Below are 17381 nucleotides of genomic sequence, written 5' to 3' on the forward strand. Positions count from 1 at the left end.
CTGCTTTTCTGTTTATATATTGTCTTTTCTCCGGCAATTAACAAAAAAAACTATCCAAAAAATGAAAGTAAGCCAGCCATTTAAAAAAAGCAGGTAAGTTGTCGGTCCATTCTCCCGATGAACTACAGAGCTAGTTCACACAATAGGATGAATTTCATCTATATAAATGTAAATACATGCTTTGCTGTTGGTGTAACACGATGCTTCTGTAGTTTCTAAACGAGAGCGGAGTCTTAGAGGCCGAGTTCGCTGACGGTTTAGTGAACTGTCCCACAAGGCTTTGTCTGTTGATTGATGGAAGTCGATCAGCAGTTTGTGACGAATGCAGAGGAACAACAAACCTGACCTTGAGTGAATGAGGCTGGAGGCTGTTGTTCATGCAGTAGAATGATGTCAGGGTCCGTCAGCAGATTACACTGATTGATTGATGAGGCTTACAGACAATACATTCACTCATCAGTTCTCAAAAGATGTCTTTTGTCTTCTATAGACATTCAAACACATCCACAAATAAATACACAATACGGGTTTGCATGATGTTCGTTCGTCCTGCAGCTTTGTTAGAGAATGTAACATTTAAGTAGCAGAAGTGTTTTATTTTATTTATCAGAGCTGGTGAGCGTGTCTCCGTCCCGGTGTCTCCGTCTGACGGTGTCCTTCTGTCCCGTCAGTCAGGCAGTCTGCAGTCATCTCGTATAATCGACCCAGACTGAACCACGCTGACATCCGACTGACTCTTCCTCTTGTTAGCGCGACTCCGTCCCTCCCTCCGTCCCTCCCTCCGTCCCTCCCTCTGTCCGTCCCTCCCAGCCGTCCTCCCACATGTCTCACACCTCGTTTGTCACGAGACGGTTCGGGATTAATGGGCCACTTAACTGAATCAGCCGCCATCAGCAGAGACCTGAATGGCTTTTTCTGAACCAGCACACGCCTCCCTGTTCTGAGGAACGCTATCACGTTCAACTCGCAAGCAATCACTCAGAGACACACACACACACACACACACACACACACACACACACACACACACACACACACACACACACACACACTGTACCAGCACAACACACACATAAACTTACAGTACAGCAGCATGAATACACACACATGTTAACACACAGCGCTGCACACTGACACAGTTACTGTATAGAACCATGAAACTTTGATGAAGCATTAAAGAGCGATTAGCATAATAACCCATAATCATTTCCATATCATTCCATTATATCTAATTGTCTAACAGCGTTAGCATGTAGCGGTAGCATCTTGTTGTCACGCTATCTCGTGTTCACGCCTTCAACACGCAGGACTTCACCCCATCGTGGGATTATGAAACGTCATCATGCAGCAGGTCGTCCTGCTGGATGATCTATTCTGCTTTAACCCTCTGAACCACAAAACCCGCCAGCGGGACGGAAAAGCATGTTTGTCTTTCAACGATCGGCAAAACTGCTCCGTTTATCACCGGCAGAAGCTGTAAAAACAAAACAACAACGCCATGATTGTCAGATTTTCATCTTTCCGGCGATCCGTAAACACGCTTCTGTCAGAATATTGCGTTGTTTCATCAGGAACATTTTACTCTACATGTCCTCATTTAAAATCTCGCGCTGAATAAATCTTTTGCTTTAACCAGATACTTTAAAAAACGTTAAATTCTGAGCTCCTCAGCGCAACTAGAAAGCCAGGATCCGATTGGCTGAGACCAACATCACTAATAATAATACGTATTATAAGCTACGTTTTGCTGTTTGCTGTCCCTGTTTTTCATGCAAAGGCGAGGTAAAGCGGTGATAATGTTCTAAACAAGGACATTTGTTTATTTTCGGCCTTTTTTAGGAGCTGAAATGTGTTTTTCTACTTGCTCTATCTCTGCAGCTCTTTACAAGACATGCAGGTGATTAGTAAATATTAGAACATTTAAAGGTTTCTGTAACACATATAGTTTACATCCGTTGAGTGCAAACTGAATTTCAGATTTATTCATATTCACGTTCATGTTTTTTGAAATAGCAGCTTCATTGCTTTTAGCTTTGCAGCATAAAGTCATGTTAACAGAGTAAAATAAGCATGTCTGTCATTAAATGAATAAGTTATGAGACAGTCATGTATTCATCTATTCAGAGGAGTTTGATGCTTCGTTCCTAAGGTGGAGGAGCTTTTTTAAGAGGAGCATGTCAGCTTCCCCAGTATTAACCTGACAAAATGTTCATTCTCCGGAGCAGATGAGAGAGCTTGGTGTAACATGCATTTAAGGAATAACGCTGATTGCTATCTGAGCGGCCTCGTTGAAGACCTTTCTGTGGAACTCAAGCTCTTCTGTCTGATTTCTATAATCTTGCCGCTCCGGCTGACACGCCGTCAGTTAGTGCATTCTTGTTCTTGACAGTAACGTCAGCGAGCTGAAAAGCTTGAAATGTATGAATTAATAAATGTACTGAAGCCTCGTCAGTGTTGACCTCGGCGCTCGTAGAATGTAGTTGGCTGAGAGAGAAGATTCCTCCCATGAACCCGATGACCGTGTTATTTCTTTCCCGGCGTAAAAGAAACCAAACAAAGTCTCTGAAGATGTCGGTGCGGTCGCCGGCTCCTCGCTGGAAGTGTTTTTCATGATGCAGAAGGGAAACGTGTGAAGATGATTTCATGGGACGGCTGGTTCACAGAGGTGAGGCCGGTTAAATCCACACAGCGCTGGGGAAGAGATGCAGGTGAAGCTCCGCAGAGACGTCCGCCATTAGAACGAGCATTTGTTTCTTAATGACACTGGAACATAAACGTTAGTTCCATTAATGAAGAAGAAGTAGAGTGTGACAACAGGGCTGGTGTCATCCAGCGTTCACTACTGAAAACGATTTTTCTGAAACACAGTATTGAGACTCGGCACCAAACTAACAGGACTGGGTAAGAAGGGGGATGGTAGTTTTAAGAAAACAAGGCTCACTTGACAGACTGCACACCTCGCAGGGGATTCTGGGTATTACCTGGGTTCAAAAGGGCTCGGGGGCGCCGGTGATGGAGCGCAGCGAGGCGGAAGGATGCGGCCGATTTGGCCCGGGGATCCCCGGCTTGACGGCCCTGTATGCTAAGAGGAAGAGACTTACCAGGCTCAGCATGGGGAGGAGGGAAGAAAGAAAGAAAGGGGGACGGGAGAGGGAGGGAAAGAAAGCGGGGGGGGGGGGGGGGGAGATCTCCTCTTTGCTCTTTGTAACGCTCTCGCCCTTGGCCAAGTATTTATCCGACTTAAAACCTCGCCTGATGCTAAAAGCGCTCCAGCGAGGACCCTCCTGGAGCCGAGGAGCTGCTTCCACACAATCCCCAAGACGAGTTTGGGTTTCACTGAGTGGATTGGAAGTCCTCCTCCTGACCCCCCCCAACCCCCACCCCCCCTCCACCACAGCACCACTTATCCAACTCTCCACAGAGGCCTGAGGGGGGGGGGGAAGGAGGGTTTGATGAAAATGATGCCGGGAGGAAGGGGATGAGATGGTGGAGCTGGAGGGAAGGAGAGGACGAGAATTAAAATAAAAAAAGAAGTGGATGAGGGAAGGAGGGAAAGAAGGAAGGAAGGAAGGAAGGAAGGAAGCAGCTCAAGGTGTCGTTCTCCCCTCTGGCCCCTCGGCTGAGATGCCCTGATTAGTTTGGAAAGAAAGAGAGAAACAATGGAGATGGTGGAGGAGGAGAGAGGGAGACAGCTCTGTATTGTCTTGTTGGATGCTGTGGGAGGTTGTACTGTGTGTGGCCTCTCTCTCTCTCCTTCTCTCTCTCTCTCTGTCTCTCTCTCTCTCCTTCTCTCTCTCTCTCTCTCTGTCATCAACAACAACGAGGCGATTAGTCCACTAATCCACAAAAAGCCATCTTTCTCTCTGTTTCTCTTCCATCCTATTCTGTCTTTCTGTCTCATTATCCTCTGTCTCTCTCTCTCTCTCTCTCTCTCTCTCCCTCTCTCTCTCTCTCTCTCTCTCTACCTCTATGTCTCTCCCTCTATGTCTCTCTCTCTGTCTCTCTCTCTCTCTCTCTCTCTACCTCTATGTCTGTCCCTCTATGTCTCTCTCTCTGTCTCTCTCTCTCTGTCTCTCTCTCTCTCTCTCTCTCTCTCTCTCCCTCTCTCTCTCTCTCTCTCTCTCTCTCTACCTCTATGTCTCTCCCTCTATGTCTCTCTCTCTGTCTCTCTCTCTCTCTCTCTCTCCCTCTCTCTCTCTCTCTCTCTCTACCTCTATGTCTCTCCCTCTATGTCTCTCTCTCTGTCTCTCTCTCTCTGTCTCTCTCTCTCTCTCCCTCTCTCTCTCTCTCTCTCTCTCTACCTCTATGTCTCTCCCTCTATGTCTCTCTCTCTGTCTCTCTCTCTCTGTCTCTCTGTCTCTCTCCCTCTCTCTCTCTCTCTCTCTCTCTCTCTCCCTCTATGTCTCTCCCTCTATGTCTCTGTCTCTCTGTCTCTCTCTCTCTGTCTCTCTCTGTCTCTGAGTGGAGGGAGTGGTGAGTTTTCGGAGCGTGTCTGAGAGTGATTATTAGCGATTTTTCGACATTTTGCTTCGTTTTTTAACGTTGCATATGACAGTGTATTGTGGTGTGTGGGGCTCATAGTGTTTGTGTGAACACTTGGGGGGTTTTACGTGGGTTTTTTGGTGGTGTTTGCAGCCGATCAGCACGCGCTGGTCGGCGTGCTGCACGCCGCCATGGACTTCACCAAACTAACGCGGAAACACGGCGTGAAGATTCCGCCGCGTTTCCCGTGCTCGGTGGAGGACTGCAGCCTAGCAGTGGGGGAGATCATCGGTCACAGCAACGTGAGGTCCGCTGCACGGATGAACGGTGCGGTGATCGTGTTTTGTAATACCGAAGAGGATACGAAACTGGTGTTGGACAGCGGGATCGAGGTGAACGGCGGCTTCCTACCCGTCTATCCTCTCAGCGACCCGGCGGTAAGAGTCACTGTTTCCAACGTGCCACCGTTTGTTAAAGATGAGCTGATAACCGGAGAGCTGTCCAGACATGGAAAGATCGTGTCCAAAGTTAAGAAGCTGTCATCTGGGGCCAAGTCTCCACTTCTGAGGCACGTGGTGTCTCACAGGAGACAGCTCCTCATGATCCCCAAGAACAGGAGCAGACAGGTGGACCTCGTGTTCACAGTCACAGTGGAGGACTTTGATTACCTCATTTTTGCGACAACTGAGGATTCTAAATGCTTCAGTTGTGGGAAACAGGGACATCAGAGCAGAGCCTGTCCTGGAAAAAACGGTTCTCATAAAGACCAGAACCAAAACCAGAAAGGTTCTGAGGAGGGCAGAGGAGACAAACAAGATGGACAGGAGGGGACAAGTGGGGTCCAGGAGGTAAGAAAGGAGGGGGCGAGCGGGGGTAAGGAGGTAAGGAAAGAGGGGACGAGTGGGGGTAAGGAGGTGAGGGGGGAGGGGACGAGTGGGGTTGAGGAGGTAAGGAAGGAGGGGACGTGTGGGTTTAAGGAGGTAAGGGAGGAGGGGACGAGTGGGGTTAAGGAGGTAAGGAAGGAGGGGACGAGTGGGGTTAAGGAGGTGAGGGAGAAGGAGGCAAGTGAGGTACAGGTGGGGAGGGAGAGTAATGGAGGACAGGTGGGGGAAGGCAGTGAGGTGGACATGGAGGGAGACGAGGGGCAGTTCAAAGTCCCCCAGCGGAAGAGGAAAAAGAAAGAAAACAATGGAAGCTCACAAGCAAAGAAAGCGGCAACGAAAGGAAACGGAGGAGCAGCTAAATCTGAGTCCAGTCGGAAGAAGGACCCCGAGTCCAGTCTGGAGGAAGACCCTGAGTCCAGCCGGGGAGGAGACCCTGAGTCCAGTATGGAGGAGGATTCTGCTGCTGACAGTGAATCTTCTGACCACAGGGCTGGCAGCGGTAGGAGCTCTAGAGACTACAGTGTGGAGAAGATAAAGGGGTTTCTGAGGAGAACTAAAAGTGTGAAAGGAGTCAATGTGGAGGATTACTTCTCTGACAAAGAGAAGCTCTCCAGCTCTCTCAGGTCACACATGAGGAGTAAAGACAGAGGAGGGATAACAGTGAAGGAAGGCTACAGACTGAAGAAAATAGCTCAGAAGATCAATAAAGAGCTGAACAATGAAAGAGCTGATGGTGACCAAAGTCTCCCAGCCTAAGAGCAACTCTAGGACATGTTTTGTTGTTTTTATTTATTTACATGAACAATATGCAGGATTCATTGAGAATCGGTGCAGCAATGAAACAAAATGTGTGTCTGGAGTTGGACTAATATTCAACTGTGAAGAGAAACGGACTTGAGTGTTTCTTTGCTTTTGATTTGCTTTGTTTCATTCTTGATGCCATGATAATGCTTTTGGTTCTTTCTTTGTTTTAAGAAATAAAGGTTTTCTAAAAATCTAAAAATCAAAATCTCTCTCTCTCTCCCTCTCTCTCTCTGTCTCTCTCTCTCTCTCTCTCTCCCTCTCTTTCTCTGTCTCTCTCTCTCTCTCTCTCTCTCTCTCTCTCTCTCTCTCTCTCTCTCTCTCTGATGCCCTCTCACTGTCCCTCCCACATTTTGTTTTTTTCTGAGGCATTCCCTCATTATATCAACCCTCTCACTTCTCTCTTTAATTCCTCTGACTCATCAGGTTCAGGACGTGAGCACTAGCCCAATTCTGGGAACGATGTGCTCCCTGATCAGATGAATTACTCCTCCTCCTCCTCCTCCTCTCTCTCCCGTTTGTGGTTTTGTTGCTTTGCAGGGTAAATGATCAGAGTCTCATAACTCCTAAACTGTAGGAAGCAAAGTCCCTTATGTCCGTTGACTTACAGGAATGATGGTGGCTGCTTGTCCTACAGAGTACTTGTGGTATTCTGACATACATGTGTGTAAAGGTCTGGTGTTCTCTGAGTTTTATTTTTGGACTATCTGGTCCTCTTGAGTCCTCTTGAGTTTTGTAAAACTCAAGTTTTTCCGAGGATGTTCTTCAGCAGCGCCCTGCTTCATATTCACACTCTTCCTCTCGTTTCCTCCTAGCTGCCCTCTTCAACTACAGCACCGTCTCCTCCCTCTGTTGATGGACATCTCGGCAGCAGCTTCAGAGGTTAAGCAGAGTGTTGTTTCTTTGAACAAATCCAGCTGGTCCAGGGGTTACAGTCGCAGTGACCTTCTGTTGCCGGTCCTCCTTTGTGCCTCCATACTGTTGAGTGCACGACTGTCCGTCTGTCCTCTGGAGGTTGCGTTACCAGTCCCAGCCTCAACGCCGTCCTCTCCTCGGCATCTTTTCAGAAAGTCACGGCGTTACTGGTAACAGAATGCTAAACATGGCGGAGGGAGAGCGCCGGGCACCTCGGCGCCATGAATAATGGATGCGAAGGAGACGAGTGTAATTCTCTTGCTTTTACCTCGCGGTGTTTTCACCACAAGGTCTTTTGACTCGGTGAACACGGGTCACGTCACCGAGCTGCAGGAGACAAAGCGGACGGTGTTTGGTTAAACATTTGATTTTGCTGGTTTTCTTATGGTGCAAATTTCAAAAATGCACTACAGGAATGTGCTACTTTTTCTGTGTTTCTTGTGTTCAGGGCGTCTAGAAATAATTTTTTTTTTTTATACTGGAGATCCGTGTCATATTTGAAACCCGTTTCCCCGGAAGGATTGACTGACGCGACCCTGTAACGAACCCCACCCGGCTCCGTTTTACATCCCCGACATGCTGATCTCACCGCGGCAGGAAATGAACCCGCGCCCGCTGACGGATCACACTCGGCCTCTAGACATCAGCCGGATGGACAGGTGTGCAGAGTGACGGTTCTCGGGGGGGGGGGGGGGGGTCTGCTCCGTCCTCTCTCACCTCCACCTGCCTCGCTAACGGGGTTGACATGGCAACCGCTAAAAAAAGAGAGCGAAAAAGGGCAAGAGCACACGCTGTGAGGTTATATTACCGCCGTGGAGTGAAACCTCGTTACTCCTATTTGGGAGAGTTTATTACTTCTGTTGAAGCAGGTGTTATGAAAGATTGTCTCTGCTGGAAAATGCATCAAAACACGGAGGAGAAGTTGGCAGTGAGAAGAGATGTTTCTGTACCAGACGGAGTAAATGAGTGTCCTGTGTGATACAGTGAAGCAGTTCACTCTCTGCTCATGTTATATATATATATATATATATATATATATATAAGAAAAACCAAAGGGCGACTCGATCAAACAAACCTGGTTTCGCACCTCTGAGCTGTTTCCTGCAAATCAAAGGTTTTGTTTGCTGCTTCCTGGAGGCCGGAAGAGAACCTGGCAGCGAGAGTTAATGGGAATCGATGCCGAATGTACGAGTCGCTCTCAGTCAACTTGCAGATGTAGCAGCTTTTATCAAACGGCATATATCTCCTGACAAATGATAACTACAACAGCTTCTGTGTCAGCTGAAAAAAAAAAAAAAGATGACATTAATGAAGACAAAACGGCAGTTAAGAAAGAAACGGCAGCGCAGGATCAGAGTCAGCAGGACGAGTCCGGTGATCACAGGTCTCATTACAAAGATCTGATTGTTCAGTGGGGAAGAAGCGATGCGGTCGGAGGAGGCGGCCTCCATCGTCTTCATGGGTTTGGCTCCTGGTTCATGCTATGGGGGGGGGGGGGGGGGGGTCATTGCTCTGGCTTTGTTTGGTCCTGCATCCAACTAGAGAAGTGCAGATCTTGCGAGGTGTAAAGCTGCAGTGGAGAAGAACAGAAGGAGAAACACTCCTGCTGTTAAACGTCATGAAGGACCTGGACATCAACAGGTTTTTGGATGTGAACAAATAGCTTTCAGAGAAGGTGTGCAAAGGAATGTTGACGCAAAGAAGCCAAACGGCACAAGTGGCTCCTGAGCTTTTCTATATTTAGGCGCCTTAGCATTGACGCCTTAGCATCGACGCGTTAGCATCGACGCGTTAGCATCGACGCGTTAGCATCGACGCGTCAGACGCTAACGTGGGATCCACTGGTGCTGAAGATGATGCATGTGGTCGTTTTCACGTTAATTTGAATATGCACGGCTGCATGCAAACGTGAATATTAATCTTCATCAGTCATTTAAACGGCTTATTATTTAGTGCATCTAGTGAGTGATCTGAATCATATGTTACTACTTCAACGCTTGTGGGCGAATTAGGACTGACATCCACCACCGTCATCTACACACCAGATGAAGGAATATCTTCAGGTGTGTGTGTGTGTGTGTGTGTGTGTGTGTGTGTGTGTGTGTGTGTATACAGTATGTGTGGGTACCAGAATATTAAAGCACATTCATTGGCATGTGTTTGCTAATGTGTGCTGTTAGTGGAAAAAAAACAACAACTAAAAATCATTACCAGCGATGAATTTCACAATTACAGCTGAGCCATAAATAATTAATATCAGTTTCATCTATTTTACGTTTTCTGTGTAAAGTCACCCCAGGGGTTTAGTGTGTGTGTGTGTGTGTGTGTGTGTGTGTGTGGTGATTCACACTCCATTTTCCATAATTATCAGCAGTTGTAATCGCGGTGAATCTCTTCCCGCTCCTTCATTTCTGAACCTCAATCGTTCCCTCGGTGAAAAGCCTCTAAAGGAGGCAATCACTGCTATTTTTATTATAATTTACTTTTAATTTCTGCTCTTTGTAATTTACGACGGAGCAGAAGAAGTGCGTTCAGCCCGCCGTCACACGCAGAGCGGTGGGGGATAAATGAATCAAGCAGGTGCGAGGAATGATCGGATCGGTCGTCCTCCAGTATAATAGCTGACGGTGGGGGGGAAAGTGGGCCGAGCTGTGATTACCGACGAGTCCCCGAGTCTCTCTGTGACCCGTCTCACTTCACGGAGCAACGCCCTCAGACGTTTAGATCCTGCTACCCGGCGACCTCCGATCCTCCCCGAGCTGAAGTCAGATGTAACCGGGAGCTGGGAGGCCGATCGATGTCTGCAGCAGGCGTCACCTGATGCTCTGCTCCGGCAGACTGGAGGCCGACGGACGGACCGCCAAGGACTAATCCACGTAAACGCGCTCTGAAGGACTTTCACCCAGGAGACCGCTGTTTGTGTCCCGTGTGAAACCAACGGTCAGTGGTCACTTATTTGACCTTGGAGGTATTAGACTCCGTAGGTTATGTTTAAAACCTAAACCACAATCTTTTTCTAAAGAAGTGGTTCTGTTGCCTGAACGGGTTTCTGCCCTGCAGGCGCTCTGGTCGCTCGTGTTGCTGGACGTTTATTATACGAGTGAGAACTCATCGCATTTCCACTTTCTCATCACTTCAGACGTCGTCCACCTCATGAAATATCCAAAGCGGGGCTTTAAAGTGGGCCAGCTGATCTTTTAAACCTCCGCTCTGTTCCTCGCTTCATTTGTCCAGACCTGACCCTGTGACCCAGCACACAACAATCACTTTCTCCAAATATTGACTGCTGTTCCACGGTCAACATCGGTCCAGCGGCGAGCACAACTGGCTCTCAGTGTTTCCTCCTCTGCTAAAAACCATCTGTTTACCAGCCGCCGGTGGTTCAGTGTGAAATGGTCCTCCGTGACTTCATTACTCCAGCTACGGGCCCGGATCCCGGGTCCTCAGGGAGACCGGCTCGGCCCACCCCGGTGGCCTTGTTAGCAGTGAAACCTCACGGCCGGCTTATTTGTGCCGTTTTTATTAATTCGGGTCACGTTGGTAAAACCGCAACACTCGGTGTTCTTGACTTCAGAACAGGAGATGGAGAAACACAAACGGTGAAAACAAGACCAGAGGTCATTGGTGTTTTTGACGTGTTCTTATCAGTGATGTTCTCATCTTAATCCAGGTTCACCGTCTGCTTCTCATCACTCCTGGTCTGTCTGCAGGAGTCAGTTCGCGTACGTTCAGAGGAGGCCTTGAGCTGTCGCCATCGATCGCAAAAAGCTGGAGGAGTGAACATTAAGACTTTTCAGCGCCGTGAGGAGTAGAACGTCCTCTTAGTGACATGTTGGACGGTCTGCACACTGGAGCATGTTATTGCTGAATTGTGTTCCTGATTCAATAGATGTTAAAGCGCCTGCAGCCCTAGAACCTGTTCTAGCTCTTTTGCGCGGCGATAAGTCGCCTCTTGAGTTGACCCCATGAGAAGCAGAGGCCGGACTGTACGTTCTGTCACTCGATGCCTCTGTGGAGACGATCAGTGTGTTTCTCACCCAGACCGCCGCTTGATGCACAATTACTGCTTGTCAAAACAGATTTATACAGTAGCTTTTCATATTATTTTCTTTTGGACTGCGATCCGGCTGACTGGCTCTCTGAGCGTTTTGGCTGGCGGAGTCCGCCGTCCTGTCGGTGTGTAATGTGTTGTGATGCAGCCCGGACGCCGACTTGGCTCGCTGAGCGGCAAATGGAGTGAGCGCTCCGCCTCGTGACGGAGGTGGCTCCTCGAAAAGGCCCCCGGACGCTTTGTTGTTTTCTTTCCTCTGAGTTGCTATTTTTTCTTTGTTTTGCGTAACGAATACAGAATGTTTCATGTGGGCAGCTCCATCTCCTCAAAGGAAACCAACCCTGCAGTCACACGCTGTTTATCGTGAACGGTCTGCTTCATCAGGTCCGTTTTTGTTTCTCGCGAATGCAAAGCAGACACATCACCACAGGGTTCTATGAGCTGCTCTGAACCATCTGTTGTTCTGGAGAACGGTCAGAGAAGTGATCTCCTGGATCAGAACTTGAGCTGGAGCATATTTCCAATAGTTTGCACTGTGTGCACATTGCACATCCTGTGTTTCACTGTTTTTACCTTCAGATCTCACATTTGCATCGTAATCCTTTAAGCGGGCCCCTGGATCATGAACTGAAACCAATATTTTGGCAATTTCTGACTTATTTAACTGTAATTATTTACTCCTAACCCCATAATATTTAAAGTCGGCACAGTATTACAGTTAAAAAGTATTGACTACGTGTACGTTATGTGTATTTTTTCCATTATTTACATATGTATAGACTAAGAAGTCACAGGCCAGATAATAGTGAAACAGAAAACATAAACATACTCGTCAATTTAACATTTGACATTACACTGTTCACTGGTGTCCTCCCAGGTTACTACCAGTGTTTCTCTATCTGCTGCATTTACATTGAACAGGTACGTCAGCTTCAAACCCAAACATGTAAAGTCAGAAGCTGTTCAATATTAAACTGAATACAAAGAGACACATCCTCACATTTCAGGAGCCAGAAGAAGAGATGTTTCTTTTCTTTTTGCTTGATAAGTTATGAATTCTGATTATTTGACAGTTAAAGCACGCAGCATCTCAGACATCCAGCCCGTCTTCGTTCCCTTCACTAAATCTCAACAGGTCCAAGTCAACACGTTAACGACATCAACTGTTAATGTGAAACATTTTGAATTACTGGATGTCGTTTCCTGTGGCTTCCCAGACTGAGATCAACTAGACCGGAGCGCTGGCAGTGTGAGCTTCAGTGAGTGAGTGAGTGAGTGCTACTGTACTGTGTGTGTGTGTGTGTGTGTGTGTGTGTGTGTGTGTGTGTGTGTGTGTGTGCTGCTTGTCTCTTCGTGTGGGAGCGTCTTGATTGATGTCTTCTGGGTGTCTGGGTTTCGGGCGGTGACACTCTGTCTCCTCCGTCTCACCTCCTGGACTGACAGGTCTCCGTCCCGTCTCACTCATTCGCTCTGACAAATCATCCCAAAGTCCTCCGAAAAAAACCCGCTAAAGGAAAATAAAGACGGAGGAACGCGGCCTCTGGTCTCTGCTGAGTTCCTGTAGGACTCGGCTCCGCCATCATCACACCTTCAGAAAGCTGAAGACAAACACACACATGTCCTGATACATTAAGTGAGAAGCAACAACAAAGTGCCACGCAGAAGAAGAGCTGCAGAACAGTGCACCTGATTATGGGATGTCAATATAAACATTTATATTTTGGTGCTTATTTCTCATTTACATAAGTAAATATGAGGGAATGAAGCTCTTCATCTGCTCCCCGTCCTCATCGTCACACCCCCTCCAGAAGGGGGGGGACAGACAGACGTATTTAGATAAATAGAGCCACGAGGGACACGTCACACTACAAATATAGTTCTGAGATGACAGCTTTAAACTGTTCTTATAGTCTGAGCAGTATATGCTGCAGCCTGAGTGTTTAGTTGTGTTATCAGGCTCAAGCAGCTCCACATAAATGTTCCTTTTGAACTGTTTCACTCCTGATCACTGGCGTCTCTAATCGGCCCGGTTTCTTGACTTTAACAGAACTTTCAGTTTCAGTTCTTGGTGCCCCATCGTTCATACGTTTGACTGGATAACTTGATTCTTGTTGTTGCTGTATCCTCTGTTGTGTGTTCATTCTGAATGATTTATTGTGTTGACTTATAAAGTCCATGATGGATGATAACACACTCGACTTCATCAAAGTGTAATTCTTGACTTTGGGAATATTAGTTTCACACTGTGACTAAACGATTCACAGCTTATGATCCACTTACCTTTTGGAGACACAGAGACGAGCTGTCTGGAGAGTTTGGACGTCGTTGTATTTATCTGTGCTCTCTTCAAAGGGAGTTTTGTTCTCCACACTCTTCTTGTTAGAGGACTGAAACGAGTCAAACTTCCTCCATCTCACCTGGATAAATGAACCCAGCTAGAGGACGGTTTGTCGAAGAGCTTGAACCCGACCGCTTCAAACGGGTCACGCCTCTGTTTCTTTACGCCGAGGTGACACAAGTCAACCGCTGAGCCGCCGAGGCGTCCAATTAGGAGTCTTGTGTTTGGTGGAGGTGAGAGCTGTGTCTCTCAGCTTTCAGCTCCACATCGTTGGTGTTGTCGGAGTCCTGAACATGTCCTGGAAATGTCCTGGAAATGTCCTGGAAATGCTGAACAGAGTTTATCGCTACACTTCTCTGTCTCATCCAAACTCTCTCTCTCTTTCCTGGTTCTCCTTCTTTGATTTGCTTTTTTCCCCATTAATTTCCTTTTCACTCTATCTCATACACACACACACACACACACACACACACACACACACTTTATCTCAAACACACACACTTTTGTCCGTCTCTTCCACACAACTCACTTACACGGTACTTTCAGCTCAGTTTCATGGCTGTTTGTGAACTATAGTCACGAAATGCAATCTATTGCTTTCTTGTACTAATTGTCTTGTTATTGTTTTTTCATGTCCCTCAGGACGAAAATGGTGCCAATGGAAAGTCCATTAGGATCCTTATCTGTGGTGGACACACAAACTAAATACATTCAAGCAACAGTCAGAGCAAGAGACGGACTTCTTAGTATCCAAAAAGATGACTTTTGGTGGACGGGTCCAACAAACAGGACTTTCAACCAGAAGACCGTGTTCGACACCATGTTGTGGTTTTATGGTCGTGGTTTGGTTGCCTAAACCCAACTATTGGTTCTGTTACCTCAACCCAACTGTTGGTTTTGTTGCCTAAACCCAACTGTTGGTTTTGTTGCCTAAACCCAACTGTTGGTTCTGTTGCCTCAACCCAACTGTTGGTTCTGTTGCCGAAACCCAACTGTTGGTTCTGTTGCCGAAACCCAACTGTTGGTTTTGTTGCCTAAACCCAACTGTTGGTTCTGTTGCCTCAACCCAACTGTTGGTTCTGTTGCCTCAACCCAACAGTTGGTTCTGTTGCTTAACTGTACGTAGTTAATTCAGCCCAACCATGATGTTTTTCCTTAAACAACTAAAACTTACTTTCCTTTTTAATTTAGTGTTACGATAAAAACGGTACAGGAAACCAATAGATGTCATTTAGTTTAGTTTATTTCACAAGTTGCCGTTGGACTGTTGGTACTTTCCTTCTTCCTCAACGCTCTTATTTTGTGGCTCAGGTTCAGATCCCACCTCCTCCTATCAATTCACATTTTTCCACCCAAAACCTTATTATTTCTTCTCCTCTTGTCATTTTTATTTACTGGAAGGAGGCAGTGGAGGTAAAAAAAAGAAAAAAGAAAAAGAAAGAGGGAGAACTATTTTGAGGTGAGGTCTCTATGGAAACAGAAGAGCAGCAGCAGCGGGAAGCAGAGGAGGCTGACGGATCGTCACAATCGCTTTAAATTGGAAATCTCCGTTCCTCCACTTGAGCGTCTCTTTAGCGGTGGAAGCCACCGTTAGCGCGGCTCGCCGTCATCTTCCTCCTGCGTGCAGCGCTGCCGCTACGCAAGTCGGGTGACGTAGTTTAAAGAAGTCTGTGCAGGGAGGAGGTCGGGGGCGGAAGGAGACCTCTGTTCATGTCCCGTGTGAAACCAAACATCAACGTTGACTTATTGCAGGGTCATTTTCCAAACACAAAGATGTGCATTCTGGAAGCTTTCGAAGCGCCATTCCTGACGGTGACATGTAGATCTGTGTGTTTGGAGAGGCTGAACCCTGCACCCTGTATTAAACTATTTATAGTATTATGCTCCATGCGGCTGTGAAGGGTTCTGACTCATGTGACCCAAACGGAGCGTTGTGAAGTCCAAAACTTAAAACAAAAGTCTTAAAAAAATCTGTATTTGTTGGTGTTTTTCTTTCTAAAACCACTTGTGTGATTGGTTGCATTTTCCAATTATGGAATATGAGGCCTTTGGGTGTGTGTGAGTGGAAAAGAGAGAAACAATTATGTTAATGAAAGGCTTTAATGAGGGCAACGGAAAGAAAGAAGTGAGAAGAAGGTTTGAACCGAAGGGATCGAATGTGGAAAGAAAGAAAAACCGACTTGTGTGTGTTTTCATCCCCCTCCAGCGCTGCTCTACGCCACCATCTTTGGAAACGTGACCACCATCTTCCAGCAGATGTACGCCAACACCAACCGCTACCACGAGATGCTCAACAACGTCCGGGACTTCCTGAAGCTCTACCAGGTCCCCAAGGGGCTCAGCGAGCGGGTCATGGACTACATCGTCTCCACCTGGTCCATGTCCAAAGGCATCGACACGGAGAAGGTGAGACTAATGGGACTAATGAAGGATAATCTTAAGCATCAAGTCACATGTGACCTACGTCACCCAAACGCTCGCTGAGTGGGCGCCTTCTGACCCGCGATGACATCACACCTGCGACACACACGATTCACATCCTCAAATGACACGACGTAATAATACTACGACCTGCAGTGACTTGTAAACGAGTGTGTTGAACACTGATTATTGGGATTGAACATACATTTTGTATACGTCTGTGGAGTTGAGAGTCTGTCGTTCGGCACATTTAAATGATCTTCGGAAGCAGACTTCAACTTTTTCATTTGTGGAATTGGGACCCGGGCAATCGTAGCGCCGTGACCCGAGGAGGCCTGTGATGATCTTAGATTTCATCGTCCAACAAAAAGGCGCTGAAAATTAATTTATTGTGTCATGAAACCTCCTCTTTGAAAGGACTGTTTCTCCCTCTAATTGGTTTTTCTCAGCATTCTCCAGTTGACATTCACGCTCTCTGTCTCGCTCCTTTTTTAGATCATAAGCCGCCTCCTCCTCCCCCATCAATATCCATTTTCCAAGTTTTTCTTGAGATAATTATGCACTCTTAAAGAGACATAAGCCGAGACTGCCCTCTGTATAAATACCTCGCAGCCAGAGCTGGGCCCAATTAGTGGATGCATGTTGTCACTTTGGGAGCCGTTGCGTTACACACAGTCAGCTGTTTATGCGAGTACACACCCAAAAGAAGACCAGAGGCTCCGAGAAGCGTCTCGGTGCGACTAATATCCTCCACTTTAAGTACAGCAAGAGGCCATTTTCAAAGAGTCTCGTGTTTTGACGCTGCGGAGGCTTTTAGATGATTTACCGTTTGTGTTTAATTAGGCGGGATTGTGAAAGACGGGATAATATTTAGGTTTTTTTTGTGTTTTACCTAAATTCTGCAGTTAATTAGGCTGGAATGAGCTGGACAAAGCGATTTACAATTTCCAGACAACGGGCTGTTTTTTTGGGCACAGAGCGGTTAATGAATGCAGCAGAGCTGGATGGGGAAGCGAGGAGGGAGACGATTCCTCATTTGGGAGTTTAGGAGTCTAAGAAACGCTCCTCGTTACCTGCTAACGCTTCTTCATCTCGCCGCCAACAGACCTCCATCAAAGACGTCTGTCTCTCTGTCTTCCAGGTCTTATCCATCTGTCCCAAAGACATGCGCGCCGACATCTGCGTCCACCTCAACAGGAAGGTTCGTATCTATGGTTTCCTTAAAGACGCAGCGCGTCACTGCAGTCAGCTCACAGTTTGAGGCACGGAAGTACTTTTATAGACGTTGATTTTAGACTCCCGATGAAAGTTTTTGTTTGCAGAAAAATGAGAAAATTATGACTTTTTTAATATAGTTTCAATAAAAACGGTCTGAGACTGTATAACACGTACTTACCTCAGGCCATTCTCACACTGTCCGTAGCTAACCTAACCCTCGTAATCCCGAACCAGGACAGGCGACGTAGATTAAGGGGGATGAAGTCGGTAG

General features: G+C 47.0%; 1 protein-coding gene across 4 annotated transcripts in view; it reads left to right on the forward strand.

The window, feature by feature from the left end:
• The window catches only part of kcnh5b (potassium voltage-gated channel, subfamily H (eag-related), member 5b), a 91476-nt gene that overhangs the window by 38036 nt on the left and 36059 nt on the right, over positions 1-17381 (forward strand). For all 4 annotated transcript variants that reach the window (XM_068718156.1, XM_068718158.1, XM_068718157.1 and 1 more), the window contains exons 9-10: positions 15678-15877; positions 17034-17093. In XM_068718156.1, the coding sequence (XP_068574257.1) occupies positions 15678-15877; positions 17034-17093 (260 nt within the window). The remainder of the gene's footprint in view (positions 1-15677; positions 15878-17033; positions 17094-17381) is intronic.

This window comes from Cebidichthys violaceus, unplaced genomic scaffold, assembly GCF_023349555.1.
Source record: "Cebidichthys violaceus isolate CVI_PGR_0920_01 unplaced genomic scaffold, fCebVio1.0.p SCAF_22, whole genome shotgun sequence".
Classification (NCBI taxonomy): domain Eukaryota; kingdom Metazoa; phylum Chordata; class Actinopteri; order Perciformes; family Stichaeidae; genus Cebidichthys; species Cebidichthys violaceus.